Consider the following 19,054-nt stretch of genomic DNA (forward strand, 5'->3'; position numbering starts at 1 on the left):
CAAGATGAGGGGACCGTTTTAAAAATACAGGTTCTAGGGCTTCCCTGGTGGCGCAGTGGTTGGGAATCCGCCTGCCAATGCAGGGGACACGGGTTCGTGCCCCAGTCCGGGAAGATCCCACATGCCACGGAGCAACTAAGCCCGTGAGCCACAGCCACGGAGCCTGCGCGTCTGGAGCCTGTGCTCCGCAACAAGAGAGGCCGCGACAGTGAGAGGCCCACGCACCGCGATGAAGAGTGGCCCCCGCTCACCGCAACTGGAGAAAGCCCTTGCACAGAAACGAAGACCCAACACAGCCAAAAATAAATAAATAAATAAATTTATTAAAAAAAAAAAAATACAGGTTCTAATTCATTAGGGCTGGGGCACTGTTTGAGAGTCTGCATTTCCATTTTATTTATTTATTTATTTTTTAGAAATTGGGGACCCAATTCAAGGGTCCCGCTATTCTTTTTTTTAATTAATTAATTAATTTATTTATGTATTGGCTGCGTTGGGTCTTCATTGCTGCACGCGGTCTTTCTCTAGTTGTGGCGAGCGGGGGCTACTCTTCGTTGCGGTGCACGGGTTTCTCATTGTCCTGGCTTCTCTTATTGTGGAGCACGGTCTCTAGGCACGCAGGCTTCAGTAGCTGTGGCATGTGGGCTCAGTAGCTGTGGCTTACGGGCTCTAGAGCGCAGGCTCAGTAGTTGTGGCGCACGGGCTTAGTTGCTCCGCGGCATGTGGGATCTTCCTGGACAAGGGCTCGAACCCGTGTCTCCTGCATTGGCAGGCGGATTCTTAACCACTGCGCCACCAGGGAAGCCCTCCATTTTATTTTTATTTTTATTTTTTAATTTATTTTTGGCTGTATTGGAACTTCGTTGCTGCGCGTGGGCTTACTCTAGTTGCAGTGAGCGGGGGCTACTCCTCATTGCGTTGCGCGGGCTTCTCATTGTGGTGGCTTCTCTTGCTGCGGAGCACGGACTCTGGGCGCACGGGCTTCAGTAGTTGTGGCATGTGGGCTCAGTAGTTGTGGCTCACTGGCTTAGTTGCTCCACGGCATGTGGGATCTTTCTGGACCAGGGCTCGAACCCGTGTCCCCTGCATTGGCAGGCGGATTCTTAACCACTGTGCCACCAGGGAAGCCCTTATTTTATTTTATTTTATTCTATTCTATTTGAAGTACAGTTGTTTTGAAGTATAGTTGATTTACAATGTTTTACGGGAGTGCGTTTCTAACAGGCTCCTGGGTGATACTGGTGCTGCTGGTCCGAGGAGCACACTTTGATTAGTAGACAACTACTTACTGTAGATTATTACACAAGAGACTCAAACATTGGATGTGGTGGAAGAAGTGACTTCCATTCTAAGAGTTTTGGTGGGGTCATTTAAACCTCCGGGATGCGTTAATTTAGGGGGCAGTGTGGTAGAGTGTAGAGTGGAAGGAGCACTGGCTTGAGAGTCAGGGTGAATTTCATATGGTTTACAATCTGGGTGGCCTTGAACAATTTATTTCACCTTTTTTGAGCCTCAGTTTCCAGTTAGCAAAATAGATACAGTAAAATATCCCTAGCAGATTAGCATTAGAGAAAATGTGTTTAAGGACCTAGCACAGCTCTTGACACAGAGTAGGTGTTCAGAAAAGTGGTGACAATTATTATGCTGTAGAATCCTCTTTATTGGAAGACCAGAGCTGTGATTAATGTGCATGAACATTACTGTTTGGAACCTCAAAGTAGTTTTGCATCAGAGACAACTTACTTTAATTCATTGGCCAAAAGAAGGCTATGGTTACTTAAGTAAAACCATCTTGGCCTGATGAAAAATACTTGTTCTTGTCTGCCCTTGCATAATTAACTTTTACAATCATTTTAAGTCTTGGCCTGATGAAATGTGACAAATGATTCACTGATTCAAACAGATATTTGTTGAGCACCTGTTACTCTGAGTCCAACAATCTTGAACTCTTACAACTTCCTGCATAGAGCGTAGTTCAGACCTGAGCTCCTTTTGAGCTCACTGCCCTCTCTGCCTCCTCTCCTCCTTCAGGAACCCCTCCACCGCCGAGCACGGGCTTCAGGTCGGGCTAATACTCTCTTAGCACCTTGTACACCCCTGTCATAGTGCTCGTTTCTACCAGCCTGCAAGCTTCTCTTCCTCTCCCTCTCTTCTCGTTTTCTTCCTGCAAACTTCTTGAAGGCATAATGCTCTTTGTAGCCCCATAGCAGAACAGTGCCTGCACTCAACTTGTTGAACTGATTGCTTGACACAGGACATCCTCAAGGAGATCCGAGTCTGAGGTGTGTGGGGCACTCAACTTGTTGAACTGATTGCTTGACACAGGACATCCTCAAGGAGATCCGAGTCTGAGGTGTGTGGGAGGGTCAGGGAAGCCTTCCTGGAAAAGGTGATGCTTGAGCTGAGATTTAAGAGGAGATGGCAAGCAGGGGGAGGTAGCGTGGCTGGAAAACATGGCGCGTTTTGGGCACTGCACATGGTTTGGATGAACTGAAACATGGGGGGCAAAAGTGGGGGAAGGGAGTGAGTGAAGCTGGAGAAGAGGTAAGGGCCAGCACATGACAGACTTAAATGCAGCTGAGGAGATTGGGTTTTATCTTGAGGATAATGAGAAGCCAGTGAAGGATTTTAAGCAGGAATGTGTGGAGGGTGGGTTGAGGGTGAGATGTGATACAGAAAGTTGTACATAAGCCTGGTAACCTGACCCAGATGTTACCCATAATGCCTTTCTGGCCCGGAGCAGAGTGGTTTGCTATGGAAGTGCCCTTTGCCTAGCCTGCCTCACACAGTGTTTTGGCTGTACAGTGGGAGCAGACCTGGACAGGAGTCTGGCCCATGTTAAGGCAGAAGGTGCAGCCGCCTCTATTCTGCAGAGTGAGTTGAATAGCAAGAGGCCCTTGGTGAATGCTTGGACCACCTTTACTGGGTTTCCTTACCAGGTCTGCCAGGTCCTAGCTATGGGGACATTAGAGAAGTTGCACCTCATCCATAGAATGGAGATGATACCGACCCTTCAGTGCTTTTGTGAGAACTGAATTAGATAATGATAATGAAAATAATAATGACCATTTAGTAAGCATCAACTGTGGGGCAGGCTGTGTTCCAGGTACATTACTAACTCATTAAAACATATATAGGGGCTTCCCTGGTGGCGCAGTGGTTAAGAATCCACTTGCCAGTGCAGGGGGCACGGGTTCGAGCCCTGGTCTGGGATGATCCCACATGCCACGGAGCAACTCAGCCCGTGCGCCACAACTACTGAGCCTGTGCTGTAGAGCCCGCGAGCCACGACTACTGAGCCCGCGTGCTGCAACTACTGAAGCCCGAGCACCTAGAGCCCGTGCTCTGCAACAGGAGAAGCCACCGCAATGAGAGGCCCGCGCCCACCGCAACCAGAGAAAGCCCACGTGCAGCAATGAAGACTCAACGCAGCCAAAAATAAAATAAATAAATAAGTAAATTTATTTTAAAAAACATATATAAAACATCAGAAATAGTGTTTAGTTCATGGTAGGTACTCAGTAAATATCAGATTCCTCCCCCCACCTCCTGCTGCTCATTGCACTTCCTATAGTTTGTCAGTAGCTGATAGATTATTGCCTTAGCACTACCTTCCAAAGGACTTTATTTATTCCCGCAAATCGACATAGAGAAAGAAAATAGTGAAGATTTCATGTAAGCCCAGGAAGCAGCCAGTGAGTAATTTCCAACATCATTTCATTAAGGAAGTACTTGGGGCTTGGAAATCAACTGTACTTTAACCAAATTATTGTTTAATACTGTTAGCCTTTGACCTTAACTTTTAGGTTCAGGGTCTTGGGCTTCTACAGAAATCAGACAGAACTGCTGCCTGTACTAAGACATTGTTCATGTGCTATTTTGATATTTAGTGTCCATCTTCAGACCAGATAATCAGAATAAACACCTGAATGCAAGCTGTGTTTAAAATGGAATATGTAAGGTTGTCTAAGCGTTGGGATGAGTTATGTGTCCTACCTGAGTCTGACGGGTTTCTGATGGTACTGGGCCATAGCTTTGTCTGAAAATAAATGAAAGCTCCCTCCATCCACAACCCCAGTCTTCAGGAACACTGCTCGTCATAGCCTTTCTTTTTCTTTCTTTGTGCAGGTTTCAGGTAACTAGATCCTCTTTGACAATATAAAGCATGGATTAAAACTAACTCCGTAGCAATCCCAGGATTATAGGCTCAGGAGAATAAACCTTGGATTGGGTTCAGTTAAGTCTCATTGTAAAGAAAGCAGCTATGGGAGAGGCATTTCTGAGCTTGGTTTCTGTTGATTCCTGGTTCCCCAAGATCAGTTCTTAGAAGTGTCACAGTTCATTGTGCATACGGGACATGAGTGATTGTTCCTGAGAAGCATGATGGGTGCTGGCAGCAGTGGTTACACTTGAAAACTGGCTGTGGTTCTGGCCCAGCCTTTATCCCTGGTCAACAGAGCAAGACTCAAGGAAAGCAGGAGTCATAGTCACTGAAACACTCATCTGCATACCTGTGTCCACACTGCCGCCCAAGTCAGAGGTTAGCTTATCCCTGGAGACTAGCATAGATCTAGAGAATTTTAGAATATACTCCATGTCTGACCTTCTTTCTTTCTTTCCTTAAAAGCTTCTCCTCCTCCCTCTGGATATAGATTGCCCGATCTCAAATGCTGCCTTAAAGGGTGCAGGGTAGAGGATAAGAGTAATATGCAACTTCTCCCTTATTTCCACCTTTCATTTTCCAGCAACAGCTGCAGGCATATGTGGCCTGGGTGAACGCACAGCTGAAGAAGAGGCCAACAGTGAAGCCTGTGCAGGACCTGCGACAGGATCTCCGGGATGGGGTGATCCTGGCGTATCTCATCGAGATTGTAGGTCAGTTGGCCCTGGACTCCGATGCTAGCATAAACCAGAACATGGCCTCTTATATCCTCCATATGCCCTTCAGAGCAGATTGCTTCTTCTTTAAAATAAATGGAAATGGGACTTCCCTGGTGGTCCAGTGGTTAAGAGTCTGCACTTTCACTGCACGAGGCACAGGTTTGATCCCTGGTCGGGGAACTAAGATCCCACATACTGCGGCCAAAACTTTTTTTTTTTTTTAATTTTATTTATTTATTTATTTATTTATGGCTGTGTTGGGTCTTCGTTTCTGTGCGAGGGCTTTCTCTAGTTGCGGCAAGCGGGGGCCACTCTTCATCGCGGTGCGCGGGCCTCTCACTGTCGCGGCCTCTCCTGTTGCGGAGCACAGGCTCCAGACGTGCAGGCTCAGTAGTTGTGGCTCACGGGCCCAGTTGCTCCGTGGCATGTGGGATCCTCCCAGACCAGGGCTCGAACCCGTGTCCCCTGCATTGGCAGGCGGATTCTCAACCACTGCGCCACCAGGGAAGCCCCAAAATTTTTTTAAAAAATAAATGAATAAAATAAATGGAAATGGAAGTAAAGAAGACTTAAGATACTCGCCCAAGGTTCCTTTATTGATTTATTGTCAATAAACACTGTGTTCCAGGTGCCGTGTTAAGCTTTGGGAATATGATGATGAGCACAGTCTAGGCTCTCAAGAGTCTCCCAATCTAGTTGGAAAGACTGGAAAGTGAAGTCACTTCCATTAATGTACTTAGCATTCTGATGGGGCAAGTACAGATAGGAGCACATGGGGGGACACCCAACCCAGTCTTAGGGGTTGAGGGATGGCTTGCCAGAAGATTTGATGTCTAGACTGAGGCTGGAAAAGGAAGCGGTAGCCAGGCAAAAAGAAGGTGTGTTAGCAGCAAAAGGACCCCTCTACGGTATTCACTACCATGATGCTTCCCAAGAGACCTTGTTTTCTTGAAGCCCCGGAGTTGTTGCCGGTCATTCTTATTAGATGGTATCATAACCTTATTTCCATAGCATTTGTCTGTAGCTCTGTTATTATTTCTCTCACCAAAAGGTAATTATTTACTATCTATTTCTCCTGTATAGACTGAGCTCTTTAAGAGCGGTACAGTATAATTTTTTTTCTGTTTCTACAACGCCTAACCAAGTGCCAGACACCCAGTAGGTACTCAAACGTTCATTGTCATGTAAGTCAGCTTACCTTACTTAGAGTCTTTGAGGGATGTGGGGTTTGCAAGTGGTATGTAAGAAGTCAGGTTTGCAACAGGCAGCCTGCCCATGAATACCTCATTCAGACAGCTCATGGATTCATTAGAGTATTCACTTATAGTGATAGTAACCATGGTAATAGTAATAGCAGCTGCTATTTATTGAACACTATCTCATTTAATTTCATTTGATCATCAACCTTTGAGAAACATAATAGCCCCATTTTCAGGAAACAAACTTAAAAGAGAATTTATAAAAATAAGTAAGTTCATTGAGTACTTTATATATATATATATATATATATATATATATATATATGTATATGTATATATCAAGCATAGTGCTAAGCATGCTACTTTGATGGATTTATGATATGGATATGATGTAAGTACGATTTCACCCATTTTATAGGATTTAGACAGGTTAAGCAACTTTACAACGTCACATAACTGTAAGTGGCAAAGCAGAGATACAAACCTAGATCTGCTTTAATTCCAAAGCTCATTTTAAACATTTAATTTTTCATTCATTTGAATAGATTATACTGGAAATATAATCAGTTAGAAAATCCAGACAACACAAGAGGATATAAAGTCGAAAGCCATTTTTCCACCTCTGTCCCCCTGCCAGCTACCTGCTCTTTCTAGAGGCAACCAGTGTTAGCAGTTTCTTGCTTTTATTTCCCAGAGGTATTCTATGCATATAACAAGCGATATGAATATGTATTCTTGTTTTCCCCAAACCCAGGTTCTTAAATGCTGCGTTCTGTTGTGACTTGGCTATATAGAAAAATTCACAGAATTCACTGCCTTATTTCCCATTCTTTCTTTAGCCAGCCCTCACTGGGCTTTTGATACCACTACTTCCCCGAAACTGCTCTCCTCAAGGCCACAACCTCTGCCTTGTCAAATCCAGTGGCCAGGCCTCAGTCCTCGCTGTATTCAACTTAGCAGAACCTGACACAGTGGATCACTCCCTCCTCCTCCAAACACCTTCTCCCCTTGGTCTCCAGGACCCTGTGGTTTCGAGTTCTCCTCCTTCCTCACTGGCCTCTCCTGTTTGCTTTGCTGGCTTTCTCCTCCTTCCTGACCTCTAAATGTTGAAATTCTCCTTAGAGGCTTAGACCTTAGTCCTTGCATATTCTCTGTCCCTAAGTGAGCTCTTCCCAAATTTGTATCTTTAGCCCTAAGCTTTTCATTGAGTTCTAGACATGAATATCAACTTCCTGTTCAACATCTCTGCTTGGATGTCTAAAATGCAGCTCTCGGGAATTCCCTGGCGGTCCAGTGGTTAGGACTCGGCGCTTTCACTGATGAGGGCCTGGGTTCAATCTCTGGTTGGGCCAAAAAAAAAAAAAAAGATGCAGCTCTCACTTCATGTGTCGTAATCAGAACTTTTCCTTCTCCCCACTGATCCCTCTATCCTCCGAGATTCTTCATCTGACACATCACAGTACCATTCACCCAGCTGTTAAAGCAGAACACTTAGAAGTTGTCTTTTATTATTCTCTTTTCCTCATATATCATATCCAGTCCTTCACATGTGCTGTGTGCTTTATATTAAAAATGTACCCAGGAGCTTTGCTCAGGTGTAGGTCTGGACCCTTGCGTAGTCTCGATGTGCAACCGATCCCAGGTTAAGATGGAGCAGGGAGCCAAGGGCCTGAGCCAGTGGCATGCGGCTTCACACCAGTTCACAGAGGAGACTGAGAAGTCAATGTCCATCTTGGACGTGTCTTCATCTCCTGGAAGCAGTGGAGTGCACACCTCTTGGAACCATGGCCCATCAGGTATTCAACACGTCCCTCAGTGCACAGAGCTGGAGAGGATCCCCTTGGTCTCTGCTGAGGCACCCAGGCAGAATGCCAGTGAAATGGGGCCACAGTTCAGTATGTTGCTGCCTGACCACGGTGTGAGCCCCCAAGTGACTTTCACTCCTTCCTAGATGATTTACTCAGGGAATGTCTCCTTCCCAGCCAGGAATGATGATTTTCCAGGGGCCCCAAGCAATGCCCTTAGGAGAGCCCAGTATTCCAGGGGTGGCCACGACCTTTGGTGGGAATCTAAGGATGCCCCCCAATGGGCCGCCAGTCTCACCTGCCAGTGGAATCCCAATGATGTCCCACATCAGAATGCGAACAATGCCTTATTCTGGCCTCCCAATAGTAACTTCTAACAGAGACCCTTTAACACCTAAAACATTATTGTATCCAGCCGTGCCTTCCACTGAGGCCCAGGCAATGCTCCCCTCTTTGGCTCAGATGTTGCAGTCTAGAAACCCCACAACTTTGGGATGCCCCCAGCTGGATCCCATTATTGCTGGCTTTGGAATCCCAGGGCTCTTTTGTGAGCCAGCCAGTCTCCCAGGAAGACCCCTTCCTACCTAAGTAGTCTTTACCTGCTCCATGGAGAGCAGAGCAGTATTCCGGGGCCCAGGAAAGGGCTCCCAGGAGGAGATCCCCAGCTTCAAGGCCTTACCGCTGCAACTGTGAGAACTGTGAAAAAGCTTATACTAAGGGCTCCCACCTCATGAGTCACCAGCGCAAACACACAGGTGAAAGGCCCTGTAAATGCATGTGGGAAGCCTGTACTTGGTCCTTCTTCCGATCTGATGAACTTGGAAGACATACTCAGATACACACCAAATACCGACCACATAAATGTGACCAGTGCGGCCAACAGCTCATGAGATCTGACCATTTCAGGCAACACCAAAGGACTCATATGCGGGTGCCAACTTCCCCAGACCCACCGGCTGACAATGGACATATGGCTGGTCCTCCTCCTGCTCCTGGTCTTTAGGTTAATCTGCTCTTCCCCTCATTTTGACCTTTCCGCCCAGATCCGGCCTGCCTCTGACCAGCTAGTCTCTTTGGTAGGTGTAGGCTTCGATGAAGACAGAAAGATTATGAGGCAGTGTTGAAGCCCATGTGAGCTCTGGATCTAGTCAGAGCTCAAAAACTGTCTTGGATGTCCTCACATCTCTGGGGCCACCTACTTTTGTGCCAAGTTCAGCCACATGGGAAGATGGAGCAAAGTAGAGATTGGGAGCTTTATAAAAAGCTCTTTATCTTACGTCATTCCCAGCTTGAAACCCTTTAGCGACTCTCCTTTGCCTGCTGCATAAAATCCAACTTCCTTATCTTGGTCTTTGACAGTTTCCAGAGCCAAGACTATGTTCAAATTCTGAATTTACCACTTACTAGCTATGTGACCTTGGGAAAGGTCTTTGATCATTATGCCAGGTTTCCTCTTCTGGTAAAAGAAAAACAGTGTTAGACGGTCGTGAACACATCTTATGTACAAAACCAGATTCTCTCTGGCACTCACCAGCCGCATACCCAGAGTTTGTCTCCTCCCATCATTTCCAGACTTGGATGGAATGACCCCACAGGACATGGGATCTGGTATCTCAAGTAGCCACTAGCAACCCAGGAATGTGGAAGAGTTAGTGCTCCTGGGGTAACATTTGACTAATGGGAGATGGGAGAAATCCAGGTGATAAATTCCCTCTTCTTCCCTCCCTTCCCTGAACTGGTGCAAGATACCATTTCTCCCACTGGGGAGACCTCCCAAGTAGCCAGTGGACACAGCTTTTGTACTTCTTCGAGGCTTGTCATGAAGCAGACTCATCCTGCTATCACGTGGCATTACCTCCTGTTCTTCCTTGTGTTGAGTCCCTTTTCTTACTCTCAATGCCCTGTAATCACCCATATAAACATTGGTACTTTAAAAAATTAATTAATAAATTAATTAAAAATTTAAAAAAAACTGTACCCAGTATCTGACTTCTCACCTCCCAGCTTCTTCCCAAACCATCATTATCTCTTGCTTGATTGTTTTCACTTCCTTTCTAACTAATCTCCCTATTTCCTCTTCACATAATCTATGTCCACACAGGGTCAACTTTTAAAAACATAAGTCAGATCATGTAACTCCCTTACCTCAAACCCTCCGTTGGCTGTCCATTACACATAGAATAAAATTCAAGGTCTTTGCTCTTTTCCTCTGGTCCCTAAAGCTCCACATGACCTGGCCTTGCTTACCTCTCCACCTTACCCTAGGACTGGACTCCTCACTCTCTCCACTCCAGCCCTATGGTCTTGTTGCTGTTCCTCAGATAAGCTGAGCTCATTGCCACCTTGGGGTTGGGATCTGTGGATTCTCAGCCTGGAATGCTTCCTCCGCAAATCTTAACCTCTCTTACTTAATTCAAGCCGCTGCCCAAATGTGTTATCAGAGAGACCGTGATCACTCTTCTTTGTCTTTCCTCATAGTACTTATCACTACCCGAAATTATATCGAAGATTTATTTGTTATCTTGATCATCTGTCATCCCTACAGATATAAACTCTATGATGGAAGGAAAGACGAAGTCTTGGTCATTGCTGTTTCTCTGGTGCTTAGAACAGGGCCTGGCACACAGTGGGTGCTCGATGAATATTTGCTGAATGAAAAAATGTACGCACAGCAATTTCACAGGCCCCTGCGAATAAATTTGAAAATTTGAAGGCCCTGCAAAAGGCTTTCATTTTCCTATTCCCCATCCAAATTGCAAACACCAAGCCCTAACTCACTTGCATATTTATAGATAATCTTAGTGTTTACATCAAATATTCTCTTTCTCTGTGTCTGGCTACTATGAAACTGTGATAGTACTGCTCCCCATAACTTCATATATTTTCTTTATTCTAACAGCAGGAGAAAAGCTGAGTGGTGTACAGCTGAGTCCCAGTAACCAGCAGGAGATGAAGAATAATGTGGAGAAAGTGTTACAGTTTGTAGCCTCCAAGAAGATTCGTATGCACCAGACTTCAGCTAAAGGTCAGTGCTTCATCCTGTCCATGGTGGGTGGGTACACTCATCTTTACCTGGTGATTGTCACCCTCAGAAGAACTATCTGTCGTGTAGCTGAGGGTTCCGCGTAGACTTGAGTAGGATTAGGCCCACGACCTCGTATCATTTTTCCATAAAGAAAATTATCCTCTTGGGACAGAGTGATTATCAAAATCCAAGTGCTTTGGAAACCTGGGTGAAGATAGAAGTTCTCTATTCATTTTAACTGAGTAAAGTTTTGCTTGAGTTGTGTGTAGGAAGATTAACAGAAAAGAAATGATAAAATTGTGGTATTAATTTTAGAATGTCTTGTTTAAGTTATCAAAAATGAAGATAGATTATGTTTTTTGAGTTTTTTGAGCCACATGGCCAGAAGAGGACACCTCTCAATCCAGTCTGAGCCCAGGCTGCAGGGAAGAAATGGTGTAGGTGTCCTCAGAAGGCACAAGCTCCCAGGTCCTCTCACTGTTTCTGTAGAACCGATTATAATCTGGTTCTGTTTCAGCTTCAGTTTCTGGGCCTGATTGCCTGTGGCTCTGATGAGAATGGGGGCAGGAGGGAGCCCTCCTTTCGTGTGTTATTAGTGTTCTCTGTGTTGGGCTCATTCAGGCGGGGCAGATACTGACCATTGAGAGTGCCTGTAGAAGGTATCAATCAATCCTTTTGGAAGCCTTGCATATTTAAAAGGCTATGAAACTGAAAAGTAGAATTTTATCTACTTCCTTATGTTAACCAGACCTATTATATTTTTTTCTGCCTGCATTTCTCTTTTTTTCTAGGACAAAATTTAGAATGCCATCATATCTCTAATCTGGTCCCCATGAGGAGTGGGCTTGGGGATCTGGCCCATTAAAGTCAGCTATTTTGAGGGAACACTGCCGTTCAGGACATTATTGTCTTTTACCTGGAGAAGTGCAGCAGCTTCCTAATTAGTCCCACTGCATCCATTTCTGTCCCCCTCCCCTCTGCTCTCCACACCGCAGCCAGAATGATCTTTCTAAGAGTATATATGCTCATGCCATTCCTCTGCATCTGAGGGCCCTTAGGAGAGAATCCAGAGTCCTCCCCCTGGCTTACCATGCCCTTTCTGACCTGACCTCCAGTTCATCCTTCTCCATCTTTCACCCTCTCCCCCTGAACTCTGAGCTCTGGCTATGCTGAACTGCTTTCTGTTCCTCTTCCACAACGTGTGCCGTAGAAATATAATGTGAGTCTCATACATGACTTGAATGTGTCTAATAGCCACGGTTAAAAAAAAAAAAAGAAAACGAAATGGTTGAAAATAATTTTAATAATATATTTTACTTAACCCAACATATCCAAAGTATTATCAGCTCAACATATAATCAGTGTAAAAAACTATTAATGAGACATTTTACATTCTATTTTTTGTACTAAGTCTCATGAGATTTTTCATTCTATTTTTGTGTGTGTGCTAGGTTAGTACTAGCACATTTCAGTTCAGACTACAGCTACCTTTTAAGTGCTCAACAGCCACATGTGGCTAGTGGCTCCCATACTGGATGGCGCAGTTCGGGTGTGTCGTGCTGTCTCACCTCTAGACCTTCATGCCTGCTGTTACGTTTTCTTGGAATACTCTTTTCCTTCCCTTCCCTCATCTGATAAACCATTAATGGTCAGTCACATCTCAGTTTAGAACTCACTTCCTCTGGGAATCCTTCCCTGAGCCCTCTAGACTAGACAAGATGCTTCTACGCTACGCTCCCAAAGAATCCTGTACTTCTCCTCTCATACGTTATTGTACTGTATTGTAATTGCTTTCGAGTACTCTGTCTCCCTGTTGAACACAGAGAGCTTGATTGCCTTGCTTACCTGCTCACTAGCAAATACGTAGTCACTGAATGAGTCCTCAGCTGTCTGCCTCCCTCTTAGGACCTCTTGGTCTGTTCCGATCCTCAGATATCGTGGAAGGCAACCTGAAGTCTATCATGAGGCTGGTCCTGGCCTTGGCAGCTCATTTCAAACCGGGCTCCAGCAGGACAGTGAGCCAAGGGCAGGACGCCAGAGCCCCTCTGCAGAGTCACCAGCCACACTGTGCCACTGCTGTGGCCCAGGGAGCAGCTGCCGCCCTAGCCGATGTGTGTCACGACATGTCACGGTCAGGGCGGGATGTCTTTCGATACAGACAGAGGTAAGGATGGAAATCTGGGGATGGGAACTCAGCCCACTCTGATATTTCTTCCCTTAAATGATATAGTGCAGTAAATGGAAATATCACCTAAACAGCCCACATTGCAGAAAAGAACATGGAGTGGAGGTTGGAGAGGGCGCTCCAAAAGAGAAAAAAGGCCGTTTCTTTTAGAGATGTTTATTTTGCCTTTAGTAGAAAGTAAAGGAATCGTATATGTAATTGTTTGCTTTGGTGCGCAGAGTTTTATTTTATTCTTTAAAATATTCATTTGTTTATTTATTTGGCTGCATCTGGTCTTAGTTGCGGCATGCGGGATCTTTTAGTTGCGGCGCACGGACTCTTGGTTGCAGCCCCGCAGGCTTCTCTCTAGTTGTGGCGTGCAGGCTCTAGAGTGCATGGGCTTAGTTGCCTCGCGTCATGTGTGATCTTAGTTCCCTGACCAGGGATGGAACCCGTGTCCCCTGCATTGGAAGGTGGATTCTTAACCACTGGACCACCAGGGAAGTCCCCAGAGTTTTAAATATGTGCCTTTGACACAGTGTGTTTTCTGCACTGGGAGATATATGTGGGAGCAACATCCCGATTCATCCCTGAGTCCCCCCCTGGAGTGTATCCTAAAGGGCGGGCTGTCCTAGAGAGTCATGGCAGGAAACGCTTTGTGGGTTGTGCGTCTGCTGAGAGGGAACACGACTCTGAGGTGTTGCAGAGATTGGTGAAACTACTGGTTTTTTGTATCTGCCTTTCTTACTAGGTTTCAAGTGTCCTTAAGGCAGGGGCTTTGCCTTATGCGTCTTTTTTCCCATAGTGCTCCCAAAGTGGTGTCTATCAGTACTTGTTGGGTTGACCGGAAGGACTGACACCTTCTCCTTTGCTGGTGCCCTCTGCCTCTAGGAACAGCAGCGTGGATGAGGAGATTGAGAACCCCTGCTGGAGCGTGCGAGCCCTGGTGCAGCAGTATGAAGGGCAGCAAAGGTCCCCCTCCGAGTCCAGCTGCTCCAGGTAACTGTGGCCTCAGATTCTTCACCACTACAGTCCTCCCTACGAGCTGAATTGTGGGGATGCTTAGGGTTGTCAGCTTCAGGTAGTAATGCAACAGGCAATAAGGCACTGAAGCCCTTCCTCTTTCCCTCAGTCTATGTTTGGCGTTAAAGGGGTAGCCCTCAGCACTGTCTGTGGTTTTGTGCTGACAGGAGGGGTAGGCTGGGATGCTTGTGAATTTCCTACATACCAGTGCCACTGCTTCGCTGTGTCCACGTGGGGGCGTGACTGGGACCTGCTAGGGCCCAGCCCGATGGTTCTGATGTTTGCATATCAGCTGCCAGTGTTTATGAGAGCCAGTTCCATTGCACTGTCTTTGTGCCTGAGTCTGACTCTTAAGTTATGGCCTGAGAAGGCTGTATAAAGTTCATAACAAGAGAAAATGAGCAGAGTTGTCTTAGAGCCTTTAGAATGTTCCCAGCTTTCATTTACAGGGCTGGGAATTGTGGCCGATTAGTACACATTTGAGTGGGCTAACAATGTGTGTGACTCTAGCTGAAAAATGTTGTCTATATCCCTTAGAGCCAAATGCAGAGACCAGAACAGGACACAGTGCTCTAATAAAAGCCTGATCAATGCCAAGTATAGTGGCAGAAAAAGATTACTTTCCTGGCTCATGTAAATCATGCTCCTATAAACACATCCCCAGATCATGTTAGCTTATTTACTAACTTCATTTCATTGCTGAATCATATTTAATTTATGCTCTTATAACCTTTTCTCTCTTACCTCAGCCCAGGGTTAGTCTGTTCTAGTTCAGCCTAATTGTTCTTTGTCTAATATGTATGTATTTTATGTGTTTGTTTTCTTCCTTCTATTTATTTTCCTAATAAAATTCCATCTCAGTTTGATGGACCATTTTCTAATTCGCTGAGGTCACATGGAATTCTCTCCATTATTTTAATATACTGGTAACTTTGCTCGACTTAAATTTTCACATTTAATAGTTGTGGTTTTTTATTTTTAAAATTCACATGACATTAAATTAACCATTAATCATCTTAAAGTGTACAATTCAGTGGTATGTAGTACCTTCATTAATATTGTGCAACCGTCACTTCTGTCCAGTCCAAAGAGATTTTCATCACCCCAAAAGGAAACCTTGTACCCATTAAGCAACAGATGTGCTTTTATTGAGGATCTAAACCATTTCTTCCTTGCTTGCTGCTTGGACTATCACTTGGTGCAGAATCAAAGGAGATTTCATTGTACAATGAGATCTGTTGCTTCCTGCATGGCTTCAGGCCTTTTACTTTTCTGTGCCTGATAGTGCTTGCCAGAGTCAGAGAGAGAAAAAAAGAGTCTGGATTTTTTCCTGAGAGCACCTGCCTTCCTGCTGTCTGGCAGAACTCAGACTGGGAGCAGGGGTGTGAGACCGTGTGAATTAGGGGCCATTGGAAATCAGGCTTCAGTGGGCCGACAGTGACAGTTTTCTAGGCGAGGGGTCAGAGAATAGTTTGCTTTCCTCTTTCTCTCCTTCCTGATTTGGTCGTTTTCTTCTGAGCCAACCTCTCACCTCTTTGGGATGCTCAGTCAGCACGCTGGGACCCAGAAGGCTCTGGCACATTCTGCCCCACTCCCCCCCCCCCCTCCGCCAGCCCCCACTCAGGGGGAGTCCACCTAATGTCTAAGTGATCCATGAAGGCCAGGAGATCCCTGGTATGTGATTCAGAACGGGGAGTGGTTCAGAAGATAGGAAAGATAGGCCCTTATGTCCAATCCCCTCCCCCTGCTCCTTGAGAGACATCCTGGCAAAGCCCTGCCCGACTGCCCGCCTGTTGCTTCGTAGACCTGTAGACCTCGGGCCAGCCTCTCACCATATCCAAGCAAAACGATCCTTAGTTGGGAAAAAAGAACACATGAAACGCCCGAGGGGACGGTGCGGGGAGACAGGCGTTCGGAGGGTTTCCGGGGGAGCCCCCTCCCACGAGGAGCCGCGTTAGACCCACCCCGACCTCCGTGCCCACGAAGGCAGGGTTCAGAGCGGAGAAGGCACCGCTATCAGTTCTGGGCTTCTCCAGACCGGGACCACAGACCCCTCCCTCTGCCGACCGGCGGCCTCTCCGGTGCCTCGCCAGGGGCTCCCGCTGGGCCCCGCAGCCCCGCCCCGCTCTGCCGGGAGCTCAGTCGGCCGGCCGAGCGCCAGCCTGGGTCCGAGCCCGGCGCTGCCTGGCCGCAAGTGACAGCCTGGGAAGCGGGGGAGGGCGTCGGGAGGGTGGGACCGGGGAGGCGGTGCGGAGCTGGGATCGCCGCCCGCCGCCCGCCCGGGACTCGACCGCGCAGCCGGATCTGCGGGCAGCCTTTCTCCGGTGGGTCGGAGATGGGTTGAAATGCCTGCGCCCGGGGGCACGCCCGGAGCCGCGCGGCCGCGGAGACCACGATGCCGCTGCCGGGGACCCGCAGCCTGCGAGGGGAGGCGGCTTCCGCCGAGGCCGGGCCGCTGCAGTGTCTGAGCTGCCGGGACAGCGCGCCTCAGAGCCGGGAGCATCCCCGTTCCTGGGGCCGAGACGCCTGCTCCTCTGTCCTCCCTCCTCCCTCTCGGGACCGGGGCGAGCGGCTCTGGTAGTCGGCCTGCCCGTGGAGTCGTTCTTCGGGCCCCAGCGCGGGGAGACATGCCCGAATTGGGGAGCGCTGTGACTTTCAGCCTCCCACTTCACCCCGGGAAGCCGACTTGCTGAAGCCGGAGCCACGAGGGGGACCATGGGAGGGACGCAAGTCAAATGGTGAGGTGAAGCCACTTTGGCTTTGGAGGTGGGAGGCGTGGGTGGCAGCAGGGCCAGGACTGGAGGATGCTGTTGGCCAGAGACAGGCGGGGATCGGTGGGGGCGCTCTACTGGGGAGAACAGGCTGCTGGCCTGGGATTGTCACTGTAAAATACAGTGGGTTTAGGAAGCTGCAACCAGCATAGGGGAAGGAGTGGCCCTTGACCCTGTCTGGTCTCTACTGAAGGAGGCACTTCAGGACGGAACAGAACTCATATTGCCTAGTACCCGTCTTTTTAAAAAAATTGATTTGACTCTAATTTGAAGGTAGCTCTTCTGGGAGATTGTTTGTCTGATAAGATTGGAGAGATGTTAGACCTGTGGGAATTAATAATGTATCAGTCAGACCCAGTTTGTAATCACTTGTTCCCTGACTTGACAGGATTATGATGGCAAGTAGGAAATTACTTGTTTTATAAAATAGTGTTTTAAAGCTAACCAGGGAGAGCCTAAATCATATAATTAATTAGCATTAAAATACTTTTGTCTGACTTGAGGCGGAGGATTTAGTGTACCATCCTCATCCGTGAGGTTCTTCTTGGGGAGGCAGCAAGATGCCTGCTCTGACATGTGCCTCAGGATTTTTCTTCCTCAGATCCTTTCTTTACCTTTTGACTTGGCCAGTTAGTTTCATGGTTCTACCTCTCTGTGGCCTCACACACTGGCAGCCCCAATTCAAGAAAGAGAAATGTTGTTTTCCTTTGGCTGCTCTGCCACTCCCCCAGTGGGGCTGGATATGCAGATATCCGCCTCTTTCTGCCCTTATATGGGAGACAGCTCACTTGGGAGGGAGCCGGTGGAGCTGAGCATGCGTCTCTGCTTTTAGGAAAGCATTTTTCCGCCTGCATCCTAGGTTCACACCACCCCTCCCACCCCCCCACCCCCTTCGTCTCACACATACCCACACTTAGTGGTCCAGCTAAATGCAGGCAAGGGAACATGTCAGCCATAACACCTTGTCAGCTGAGAAAGTGTTGTCTTATCATTTCTCAAAGAGGAACAGCTGGTGCAGACCTCTTTCTGCACTTGGATCCCCATTTCTATAAGAAGGCGGATGCTGAGGCCTGAACAGTCATAAATCTGTTCTTATGAATGACATAGTACCCTTAGACTAATGCTTTTCCAGCAGCTAATGCATGTTGGCCTGGAAGTCAGATTGCCTAAGTGGTGAAAGATGGATAAGAGAGTTCTATAAAGCAATTACCTTTTCTAAATACCACTTCTTGCCTCTCTCCACCCATCTTGCCTGTTTGGGTTGTAGATCTATAGATATGGTTAACCAACTTGTTTTTAATTTGAAGAAGCAAAAAACTAAAATTTTTTCTGTGGTTCTAATAAGGATGAGGGTGTGTTCCTGGTTGAGGTCATTCCCACCAAAGCCCAAAACTCTGGACAACGAGGAGGTTGAGACACTAGTCCTCAGGCTGCCTCAGAGATTTTTGAAATCTCTTGCTAACTCCACTGTGCTTGGCTCTTGTTTTTAGTGGTTTCTAGGCAGATGAAATGTTAACTCCTGATCGTGGCTGGGAGGATTAGCCTGGGAGACTTCAGGGGCACATTAAGTGGGTCAGTGAATCCAAGACACTTTCACTGTTGTCTGGGTGATGGATTTGGAAAGAATTCCTGAGAGGGGGCTGGGTGTGCAGACCCCACAACCCCTGAGACTGTTTCAGTGCTGATGTTCTCAAGGTGTGGTGCAAAGAAAGATGGCTCTTCAGATGGAAGCATCAGCCACATTCCCATCGTGTCCTGTAGATTTGCTTCTGGAGATTTAAAATTCTGCCTCCCTAAAAATGCAAACAGTTCCTTCCAAGGCTAGTAGTTATACTAGAATTTAAGAATTGTTGCAAGGTTTCTGATGACAGTTTGAAAACAGTGTGGCAGAGATATGAATAACTCCTTGATGGCAGTAAATCAAGTAAACCTTTACCATCCCCTAGCAGGTCTTTTCCCCTTTTGACATATTATCCTTTTCTGTATCATGTCCTAGCTTTGTTGATATGTCACTGCTCCTTTACCCAGCCTGGCACTGTCCACACTCCAGCAGTTTCTCCCCTCTGAGGCACCCTCCACACCGTCCCCTACTTTGGGATCAGCCCAGAGCTGATCTGCCATTATTACTCTGCTGTTATTGCATGTGTCAGTGAAAGATCAGCATATTGGAAATAGATTTTCCTTCC

The 19,054-nt window shown here is 47.0% G+C and overlaps 1 protein-coding gene and 1 pseudogene across 3 annotated transcripts in view; both read left to right on the top strand.

Moving 5' to 3' along the window:
* DIXDC1 (DIX domain containing 1) overlaps positions 1-19,054 on the top strand; it is a 65,775-nt gene that overhangs the window by 16,682 nt on the left and 30,039 nt on the right. The window contains exons 2-5 of one of the 3 annotated variants that reach the window (XM_068556781.1): positions 4,746-4,875; positions 10,785-10,910; positions 12,843-13,074; positions 13,966-14,073. In XM_068556781.1, the coding sequence (XP_068412882.1) occupies positions 4,746-4,875; positions 10,785-10,910; positions 12,843-13,074; positions 13,966-14,073 (596 nt within the window). Of the gene's footprint in view, positions 1-4,745; positions 4,876-10,784; positions 10,911-12,842; positions 13,075-13,965; positions 14,074-16,347; positions 16,836-19,054 lie in introns of those variants that run through there. The other 2 variants (XM_068556782.1, XM_068556783.1) reach the window with 2 other exon arrangements.
* Positions 7,729-8,888, top strand: LOC137772653 (Krueppel-like factor 17; annotated as a pseudogene).

The sequence above is a fragment of the Eschrichtius robustus genome, chromosome 11, assembly GCF_028021215.1.
Source record: "Eschrichtius robustus isolate mEscRob2 chromosome 11, mEscRob2.pri, whole genome shotgun sequence".
Lineage (NCBI taxonomy): Eukaryota > Metazoa > Chordata > Mammalia > Artiodactyla > Eschrichtiidae > Eschrichtius > Eschrichtius robustus.